The 11,548-nt window shown below is 39.3% G+C and overlaps 1 protein-coding gene across 1 annotated transcript; it reads right to left on the reverse strand.

The window, feature by feature from the left end:
• Positions 1-4,224: 4,224 nt before the first annotated feature.
• LOC131806170 (histone H3) lies at positions 4,225-4,699 on the reverse strand. Its single transcript, XM_059130122.1, has one exon. The coding sequence runs from the start codon at positions 4,685-4,687 to the stop codon at positions 4,277-4,279; it is 411 nt and encodes a 136-aa protein (XP_058986105.1). The 5' UTR covers positions 4,688-4,699; the 3' UTR covers positions 4,225-4,276.
• Between the last annotated feature and the right edge of the window lie 6,849 nt (positions 4,700-11,548).

Here is an 11,548-nt window from a genome sequence, read left to right on the forward strand (position 1 = left end):
CTGCCTCTAGAACATATAGTGTTTCCTCCCCAATTAATATGCCTGGCATTTAGATCAGCGCCAATTAAAAGTTCACCCTCAGAGGCCAGATGGCGCAGGGGCTCCAGATCGGCTGCTTCGTAGACGTCAGCAGGCCTGCAATACAGGCTCACAAAATGAAGCGATGATCCATCTGTCCTAAATAATTTAACACAGCTATTTTCTATAATGCCAGTATTTATATTTACTAGCTCACTTCTAAAAGTATCTCTGGTGAGAATGGCTGTACCTCTACCAGGTCCTTGTCTACGTTTTTGAATAAAAATATTGTATCCTTCCATCACCAGGTTTTAATGGGCAGACAATCTATGCTCCGCCAACATCACCACATCCGGTCGGTGTTCATCAAGAAATAATCGAAATTGATGTTTCTTAGATCTCGACACAAGAGAGTTGATATTGGCGAAAATACATTTAAGTTGTCTAATCATCAAAACCAAGAGAAGTTAGGATACCAACCATAGCTTTTGCTTGACTATCCTCATTTAAACTATTAATGTCCTTGGCATATCTACGTACCTTATTTAGACAGGTAAAGAAGTCTTTACCAAAGTTTTTGGTACATATTTCATTGAATTTTTCAAATGAATCCATAGCTTCACATATCGGTCCCTGATTTGTATTTACCGTTGTGTGCTGAATGTTGCCTATGTTGGCATTTTGTTTTGATGAGCTGGCATATGTTACACCGGGTTTTACTTTTCCACTGTTTAGTGGAAAGGAATTTTTCTTAGGTGTTTCAGCTTTTTCAATTTTAGCGTTATTTAATTTGGCCAGAAGAGCCTTTTTAATGGGGCATTGCTTTGAATTAGCAGGATGACCCTCTTTATTACAATTTGCACATTTAAATACAAATTCGGGTTCCATTCTAGTTTCCCCGGTAAGGGGATCAGTGACCATAACCATTTTTGGTTTGTGTACGCCAACATTTCACACATTTATATGGCCTACCGCAATTGTTGGAAACGTGGCCATGAGCTTGGCAATTTCGGCATTGCGGCAATGTCTTCTTCTTGTCATTTTTTAATCGAATTCTACAATTTAGAAACCAACGAATTTTGTAAAATTTGTTAATTTCCGAACCTTTGCCCAAAAATATGAGCCATTTTTCAAAGCCTAGCTTAACTACATTTTTAACCTCAAGTTTCATATCAAGGTTAGCCAAAGCGGCTTCTATGTCAACCTTATCATAGGTTGAAGACAGTCTCTCCATAACAATGGAGTGGAGGGTTTCATGTTTTGGAGAGAATGTGAAAAATTCTACCCCCTTTTCGACAAAGAGAGCTCTCACCCTCTGATGGTCCTCAGCTGAAAATTAGCCTTTTTGCCACTAACAATGTTGATGGAAAAATTATTATGCCCTAACAATTCTCTAATGTCATTAGTCACAGATTTTATATTTACATTTAAAGTTATAATCATAGGAACAAACTTACTTTATCTTCCAGAAATAGCCGATGATACGTCATTGGTGGTCTCAGGAATTTCCTCACTGGTGTCCATGTCGATGTTGGATTCTTGGGAGATAATCTTGACTTTGCGCTTAGGTTTCTTCTTTGTGTTAAGAGTTGATCCTGTTGTAGCAGCAATGTTGTCCTTTGTTGTTGTTTGTTGTGCCTCGGAGTTGGCAAATAGTGTAGTTGCTTTGGCCGCAACTTTGGCTTCCTTCATCTTCGCTGGCACTCGGCTTGCGCTCAGCACGTTAATGCGTGGTTCCGGTGGTGTCTCCACTGTAGATTGCACTGGGACTGTGACAGTGGGGTCCACCCTTAATATGGCATCTTCAACTTTTTTTGGTATACTGCTCATTTGAACGATTGTTGGAGCATGTTCTTTTTCCATTTGTGCTATAATACGTTTATAGCTCATTTCTCGGGAATGGGCAGATGTTAGTTGCTTGGCAGATTCAATTTGCATGTTTTTTAATAATGCAATTTCGGCTGACAGTGATTCATTTCTGCTTTCGAGATTTGTCATCTTTCGGTGAAGTTGGGCAATAACGGCTTCCAACTGTGCATTTTCGCTTGGTGTAGTACCTTTACGTTTCAAAAACGGCTTTGTTTTGACTGTTGTCCAATCATCCACTGATGCGGTAGATTTATGTTCCATCAGATCAGTTGTCTTATCAGATGGGTCATCTATTTCAATATCTGTATTGGCAGTAGATATTGTTGCAGGTGGTGGTTTTTCGGCTTGCGAGTGTTTGCCGACGGCAGAGAAGCCTGCCGCCTGCATATTGCCGACGGGAAATAAACGTTCACCTTCTGACAAATTTTTCGCAGAGAAGTTTGAAGGCAAAAATTTTATCTCTTTAATGGTGAGATTTGTCCTCACAATTTAACTTCACTTATTCACTGTTTGGTTTATATTTCACTGTTAACACAAATACACTCACAAATTTATGTGTCTTTTTTTGTTTTTTTTGTTAGCGGCGAGCTAAAGTGTAGGTACATCGAAAAGATGAGATGTGCATAGTAGTCAATTGGTAAATTTTTCGAAAGATTGTGTGGAAGCGTGTTTAATTTTTTACAAAAGTTTTCGGAGAAATTAAATTTTCCTGAAGAAGCTTTGATAATTTTCACTAAAAATGTTTTATACCTTTAAAGTATAGATTTCAGGCTATGTTTTAAAGAAAGTTTGGTGTAATTATCACTTGCCGTTTGTGAATTATAAACGTTTAACTTGGCAGATTATAAAAATGTAATCACAAATTTCCAACTAAAATTTAAAAAAATCAAATTTTTTATGAAAATTTAATTGAAAATTCTTTTTGAAAATGTAGCCTGATATGTTTACTTTAGGATCAAAGAAAAATATCGATGAAATTTCATATTTTACTATGTGAAAAAATTGAAATTATTATGTGGTCTATGACAGCAGAAATCCTCTTGTTGGCATAATTTCAATGAAGAAAAGTTTTTCTTGAAATAAATTTGAAAGCTCAAATCTTAATAAGTTTTATAAAAATTTCTTAAAAAACATTTCAGAATTTGTATATTTACATCAAAATATAACATTATTCACAAAAAGTCATAATTTACGGGGAAAAGTTACAAAATCCCCAGAATACTTCATACTACCAATGTACAGGCATTCACTGACAAACGGTTATGTATTTTCATTTTGCAATATTTTTTATGAAATTTAACATAATTTGTTCTAAAATTTATTAAAAATAGTATTAGAAGCCATTTTCTAAGTTATTTTGTCAAATTTTTGTTACTTTTATGAAAAAATATTCCCAAAAAGAAATTCATCTTTACAGGCAAATATCACCTAGAACACTTGGAAATGTCATGAAATTAATTGCGTTTTACAAAATTGTTTTTCGATCAACTTCAAAGGTAGATATTATTGGCATTTCTTTTTATAATACTTTTGATTATATTTTACATCAAAATTCTCAACAAATCATTTTTCTTCTTAAATTTTTAAAAAATAATAAATTATTACCAATTTCTCTAAATACATCGGGCAAAAATAATTTTGTAATTCCATATGGAGAAAATTCTTATTCAAATGTCTTAAAATGCGTATAAAACATTTAAAAATTTTGCTGAAAAGGAATAAAACATATTTCATACATCATTCCTGAAAAAAATTAAATAGGAGGGGCAAAATTTTAGCTGGAAATTTTTAAAATTCACATGAAATAATTCGTAGAAATTAAAGGCAGAGAATTTTTTCCCGTTAAATTGAATAGTCCACAACAAAAAATAATGATCGAAGGGGAATAAAATGAGAGAAATAGACAAATTTCGCGCCAAAAATCATGAAGAGAGCAATTTTTTGTTTAACGGGAAAAGGAAAAAAAACAAAATGGACAAAAAAAAATCCCGTTAGCAAAATGTATGTGGTGGTTGTTATTATGAGTCATAGCATTTTTTTCGAAGAGGGAGTACAAAAATGATAATAATTTTGCAAATTAAAGGAAACTATCAAAATGGATAATTGAAAAAATTCAAATAAAATTAAAAAAATAAAATATTCGATCAAAATAAAATAAAAAAAATAAAGTGACGAAAAATAATCAAGGAAAAAAATCAACATCAAAAAATACTTTTTATTTTAAAAATTTTCAAAAATAATCAAAGCCCTAAATTTTTTTATTTATTTAAAAAAAATACTAAAATTTGTAGATTGAGTGAAAAAATATCTCTTTTTTGTAAAATATTTGTGGTCCTGAAAAGGACCGATTGTTTTGTTGTAAAATTGTTGCTTTTAAAACGTCAAGAATTTAAGCACGTTCTCCACGAATACGTCTGGCCAATTGGATATCCTTAGGCATGATGGTGACACGCTTAGCATGGATGGCGCACAAGTTAGTATCTTCGAAAAGACCAACCAAGTAGGCTTCACTGGCTTCTTGCAAGGCCATAACAGCAGAGCTCTGGAAACGCAAGTCAGTTTTGAAATCTTGAGCGATTTCACGAACCAAACGTTGGAAGGGCAATTTGCGGATCAACAATTCAGTACTCTTCTGGTAACGACGGATTTCACGCAAAGCAACTGTACCAGGACGGAAACGATGAGGCTTCTTAACACCGCCGGTGGCTGGGGCACTCTTACGGGCAGCTTTGGTAGCTAGTTGTTTACGGGGAGCCTTTCCACCGGTCGATTTACGGGCAGTTTGCTTAGTACGAGCCATTTTTCACTTGAATTTCTTCGCTTCACTAGAGATATGCACACAAACAATATTAAGCAATTTTGCCTATGGCCATATTTATTAGGATTATAAACTTACATACTAACAGAAATGGCTTACTGTACTAAAATCTTAACTATATATAGCTATTCGCTATCTACTACTATTTTACATAACAATTCGCTGTGATCTAGGCACTTCGCATCTATCGACATAAATTATAATATAAAACAAACTGAAACTTAACATAAATGCCCCAAAAAAATCCAAGATTAAAAAATGGGCGAACTCTACTTAGTTATATAAAATCTTAAAACTATGACTTAAAATCTAAGACTACGAACTAAGAACTAATTCTACTATATACAATATTTACAAGTTTTTTAATTGGTCTTTGAGCCCAATTATTGAGTACTGTTGTACACGACGTCATCAACATTGAGGGTGTTGTGGCGTCGATGGTAAAAATGGAGTTCCCTATCGACATACAACATCCCTTCCTCCGACAGCCTTTTTAAGGCCCCAGGAGGCAGGTGTCTGAGGCCTCTCAGACCTTCTGCGTCCAGATTGCAGTATAGGGCGTTCTCGACGATAGTGTTGTCAAGTCCGTCAGATCTGTCCAAAAATTGCAGTGCACCTGAAACCAGGACCCTGTCAATTCTTTCTCCCCCTGCCCTATCATAGATGGCCCTATTAGAGGGCCGTCTGATAGTGCCATCATGTCTAAAAAGCAGTCCTCTCATGCCTAAACATGAGGTCAGGACACTACGCTCCCACCTCCTAAGCTTTTCCATCTGGTTGGACGATATGCCAAACCAGACAGGAAAAGCGTAGGCAACAATAGGTCGCATTATTTGCCGATATAACAGCAACTTAACTTCGGGAGTTAAACCATCCCGCATCTTCATCAGCCCTTGATAGCTGAAGAAGACCTTTCTCGCTCTGTCCAGGATAAAGTCTATATGTCCATTGAAGTCAAAATTCTTTTGAAAAATGACCCCAAGGTATTTTATCCTGTCCTTTATTTCCACAACATGAGGTCCAACTTTCACGACCGGATAGTACCTTGTAAAATTTGGACGAACATATTGAGTTTTCCCGGTAAATACAATTGCCGAGCATTTGTCCCCATTTAGCTTGAGGCCCCATATGGTAAAGAACCTATATAATACCTCAAGATAAATGTTCAAACGTGCTTCCGCTATACGAAGTAATGGGGCCGTATACGCCACAAGCACATCATCAGCATATGATAATGCTAACCCTCCACGTGGAGGTGTAGGCATGTCACTGACATAGATGTTAAACAACATCGGCCCTAGGAGGGAGCCCTGGGGCACGCCAGTCAGTACAGGTCTGCGACTAGATAGTCGCTCACCTACCCTAACTCTGAAATACCTATCAGACAGGAAACTTCCTACTAATCTCACAGTTTGGTGATCAAACCCAAACCGTTGCATTTTAAACAATAAACCTTGATGCCATACGGTATCAAAGGCTTTAGAGAAATCAAGTCCAACTGCAATAGTACCATACCTATTGTTAAGACCTGAAACCACATAGGATGTGAGAGCAGTTAGGGCATGGACAGTGGATAGGCCTGCCCTAAACCCGAACTGGTTGTCCTTCAACACCCTTTTATCCTCTACGAGTTTATTTAATCTTTCCAAAATGAAAGACTCGAAGAGTTTACCGAAGCCTGATAAAAGTGATATCGGCCTATAGCTGCTACATTGTCCCAGAGGTGAACCCCTCTTAAATTTGGGAACCAACATAGCCTCTTTCCATGCCCTGGGAAAGTAACCCAGGTTCAGACAGTGATTAAATAACACTGCCAGGAACGTGAAAATAACCTCTCCCGCCTTTTTTAAGGCGGTATCGGGTATTCTGTCCAAACCGCAGGATTTACGTGCTGGCCTACGGGCGATTGCCCTACCCACACAACCGGCGCGAAGAAAACCACCCTCGTTCCAACGAGTGGAGTTTTCAACAATAGCCCCATCCGCAGTAAATGTATCGCCGAAATTTACCATGGGGGACCGATCGCTGATCCCCTCGGTAGCTCGATTAACTGAGCTACGGAGAGCATCATGTTCCCCAGGAAACCGATTAACTGGTCCTCCTGAGAAATTAGCACTCGGTCCTCCCATCGCAGGCGAAACACCCTGCACATGGTCTGCTAAGGCTTCGGCCTTTTCACTGTCGTCCGTAATAAGTCGACCTGTAATGTCTACTAGATGACTTACAGGTTCTCTGGTATCGAGTCCAGCTGCCCTTTTGACTTTGCCAAAAGTTTTCCCATCAACTCTTATTCTCCCTAAATAATCTTTGAGTCTATCTTGTTCGAAAATTCGAACAGAGTCCTCAATTATGCGATCCAGATTTCTGATATCGGCTCTAAGAGCAGGAAATCTATCTGGATCACCAGATCTACGGAGAGTGCGGCATAGCCTGCGACACTCACGTATAAAGCCCAAAATTCTCGGGGGAAGATCTCCAAGAGTCTTAGGCTTAACTCTCTGTTTAGGTACAGAGGTTTCTATAGCATTGCGGAAAATTTCGCCTAGATTTTCCACACACCTATCTACCTCATCTATTGATGCATTTCTGTTAGATGGTAGTGTGCACTCATCTAGCCCTAACCTAAGCTGCCGCCTAAATCGTCCTATATTCATGCGATTGAAGTTCAGAAATTTCTGTCCTTCATTTCTCGCCAGACCCCCCAAATTTAATTGAATTTGAATCGCCCTGTGATCCGATTCAAAATCAAATGCCATAGAAATATTTCCGCCGCCAGCCAGAGGGAGTCCTGGTGTACGCAGAAATAAATCTATATATGAGGCAGATGTCGCAGTCTCCCTAGTCGGAATATCCGACCTTATTACGTCAAAGTCTAGGCAGTCCTGTAAAAGTCTGTCTAAAACTTGTCCACTCCAGTTTCTCACGTTACCTCCCCACGAAGTGTGCTTCGCGTTTAGGTCGGTTCCGATCAAAACTTCCCCAGAGTTATATAGGTCAAAAACCTGCAAAATGTCTACGGGCCGTAGTGTCTCATTGGGTGCGAGGTACATTGAGACGAAAGCTACAGTGGAGCCATCGTCCTTCCATACCCTCACCGCACAGGACTCAATGTGTCCGGTTGAGAGTGGTATTCGATCACAGCGAATACCATCTCGAATAGCAACCGCGGTACCACCCCCGCGTTGCGCCCCATCACGATATTGGAGAAAAACCCTATATCCCTCTAAACTAAAATTATGAGAAGGGCTGAGCTTATGCTCGGCCAAAAGGAGTACATCCGGCCTCCTCTCCTCAACTAACAACTTCAAATAGTGTCTCTTTGATAATGAAATCACAGAGTTCACATTTATAAAGACTACTTTAAAACTGGACATTTCCAGCAATGCATAGCAACCAGGCAGACATGGCGGCGTCAATACCTGAAGATGCCATTATTTTTTGGAAGATAGGGCCAAAAGCCCTAGCCTTCTCGCATTTTTGAGAGAAGTCCGTTCCGAAGAATTGGACTATATTCTCAGACTGAGAGTTTACCTCTTTTTGGGGAGGTTGATTGCTAGAACGTGAAATGTTGCTAGCACGAGATTGGGCTGGTGCTGGTTTAGGACCACCACCTGCAATAGTGGCGTACGAAAAGTCAACACGGGCTGCCGCAATGCGCAGAGAGCGCGCCTCATTTTTGGCCTGAATGTCGGCCTTAGCTTTAGCCTTGCGGGCTAAAATTGCCAAACGGTGGGGACAGTCCTTGGCCGAAGCAGGATGTCCATACTTGCCACAGTTAACACAATAGCAAGGTTGAGCCACCTTTTTAATCACCTCGCCGGTATTTGGTTCGGTGTACTCTATGAGAGTGTCCTGTCCCTTTGGAGGAACAGGACATTCTTTTGGACCGTGTTTGTTATTGCACTTATTACAGCGCTTTGGCAAAGTGCAATTGGTCGCAATATGGTCGTGGCCTTGGCAATTGAAACATTGCTGCATTCCACGACCTTTGTCCTTACGGACCTTGACGTTGCAGTCGAAAATCTTCTTGAGGTTATACAGCCCCAAGATGTCAGAGCTTTTGCTGACACGCAAAAGCCACAATCGGTAGGAGATATTGGTCAGACCAAGAACTTCAATTTTTAATCCTGATTGATTAGTGAGGAACTCACTAACATCCTCAGGCGAATACTCGCTGGTTAGGCCCTCAATGGCCAGCATATGAGGGCGTAACTCCCTAGGAGTGTGGGTATAAAATTTATACCCACGTACAGTCAAGGTCTCCTTGACTACATTAAAAGCGTTGAGGCCTTTAACCTTCAACGACAAGACGGACAAGAGTTATACTAAACTCACCTGAATTCAAATGTCGTCGAAGAACGCCAGCAACCTCTGAAACGCCAGCGTCGAAAATCTTGAAGGCTGGCATGTTTTTCCCAGCCGAGGTTTGTTAAATTTGCTGCTTTGCCTTTGTAGCAGCGGAAGCAGCCTTTGATGCAGCGGCGGGAACAGTCTTCTCGGCAGCAGCAGCAGCGGTAACGATGTTGACAGCAGCAGCAGGAACAGCTTTTGCAGCAACTTTTGTAGCATTTTTTTGGGATGCAGCATTATTCTCCTCTACCTCCTTCAAAACATACCGTAGTTTCGGTACAGCGCCCTTGGAGGTATCCTTCTTCTTCTTTATTGCCTCAGTCGCCGGCGGTGCGACCTCCATCTCGTCGTCCGCCATACCGAGTTCTTCGGCTGCCTCGGTAGCCAAAACGGTCTCCTTGCTGGGGGGATGAATTGCGCATTTTGCTAGCGCGTTGTTGGCAGCAGCCAGCTCTGCTGCCATACGCCACTTTTCTTCTTCTAGGCGGAGGATTCTTGCTTCTAGTTGCCGCACTAGAGCCTCCAACTTCATTGTATCGTAGGCAGAATTACCTACGTTACAGTGGCAGCGCTTTTTACGGGGCTGCCTTGGGACATCCGAATTGACAGAATGTCCACTTTCACTCATGGCACCATCAGATGCGACAGACTCGTTCGTATTTGCCATTTTTGGCTTGGCAAATACCACCTCTGGAACTATTTTGGCGCCATTATTTTTGTTCGCCAAACCGTTTACATTTGTTGCCATTTCAATTATGGCAGCAATCCCAATTTTTCAATTTTGACGGCGTCAAAAATTTCCGCCGTCGGCTTTGGGGTGCTGACGGATTTGGGGTTCCCCGCCAGCACTGTTGTTTTTTGGTTTCCACCAACCTCCACTGCTCGTTCTCTAGTGTTTTGTGCTTTTAATCAGCAAAATTCCAATTTTGCTGCCTTCTATGGGCTTCTCAACTTTTTTAGAGACCAAAACCAATATAACAAAATTTATCTCTTTTTGTTACAGCCACCACCACAGCAAACGCAGCTCGTTCAACCACCACAGCACAGCAACTCGTTCAACCACCGCAGTAAAATGAACACCACTATAGTCAACCACCACTATACATGAATTAACACTGCCGAAGAGATGTCACTTCACGATATGCACACAAACACTGTAGACACTGTAATAACGTTGCCATCGCCAAGAAAACGAGTATTTATAGAAAATTGTGCTCTTAGCATCAACTTTCGGGGTTGATATGTTAGTGAATTCTTACCTATCGGTATACCAAATGTACACGCACACACAAAAGAGAACATACAATACTAACGGCAAATGTACACACACACATATAACTGTACATTCTTTACTTGTGCGTTAAATGGTTGGAGAGAGCCTCAAATTTTGTATAAATACAAGCGGACCTGGGTTGAAAAAACATTCGTATTTTGAACGTTAGTGAAGTGATAAGTGAAATAAACTAAAGTGAAAAAATGACTGGTCGTGGTAAAGGTGGTAAAGGCTTGGGAAAAGGTGGCGCTAAACGTCACAGGAAAGTGCTCCGTGATAACATCCAAGGTATTACCAAGCCAGCTATTAGACGTTTGGCTCGTCGTGGCGGTGTAAAACGTATCTCTGGCCTGATTTACGAAGAAACTCGTGGTGTTCTGAAGGTGTTTTTGGAAAACGTTATTCGTGATGCTGTCACCTACACCGAACATGCTAAGCGTAAAACCGTCACCGCTATGGATGTCGTATATGCTTTGAAGAGACAAGGCCGTACCTTGTACGGTTTCGGCGGTTAAACAAATTCTTGACGCAATTTGGAGAAATCTTTTTTACAACAAAACAATCGGTCCTTTTCAGGACCACAAAATATATCAAAAAAGAGATACATTCTTGTTGAAAACTATTTGTTTTAATTAAAATAAATAAAAAATAAACACTTACCTTAGGAAATAAAGAAATTTTATGTCAAAATTTCTAATATTTTTCTTTTTCAGCTTTCTCGTACTTTTTTCTCACAATTCGTGAAAAATGTCTAAAAATCAAATAAATAAAAAATATAAATACTAACTACTAACACTAATTTTCTCCAGAATATTTTCAACGAAAACATTGTTTTACCGAGGTCTCGTATTTTATTCCCGATCATAAACATGCCGTCGGCAACTCACATCGCTAAACACATTTAGTTGTTCTTCTTCTTCCTTATTATATGAGTATAACATAGCGTCGCTTTATGTATGTATTGGTATTATTTAGTCGATATTACTAAAGAACGACCATGCTGTGGTAGCAAAGGAATTTCATTTTGACTTTTTCAAACATTGTTGAATCTTTTCTCAAATTTTATTTAAAAATGGTTGAATATTTTTATTAAATAGATCGTTGATTCATATTATCTTCAAAAATTTCATTAAAAATTTTTAAATTATTCACTAATAATTTTCTTTTAAAATTGTATCGAAAATTAAATAATTGATTTTTTTAAAAATTAAAATAACTGA

The sequence above is a fragment of the Musca domestica genome, unplaced genomic scaffold (assembly GCF_030504385.1).
Source record: "Musca domestica strain aabys unplaced genomic scaffold, Musca_domestica.polishedcontigs.V.1.1 7, whole genome shotgun sequence".
Lineage (NCBI taxonomy): Eukaryota > Metazoa > Arthropoda > Insecta > Diptera > Muscidae > Musca > Musca domestica.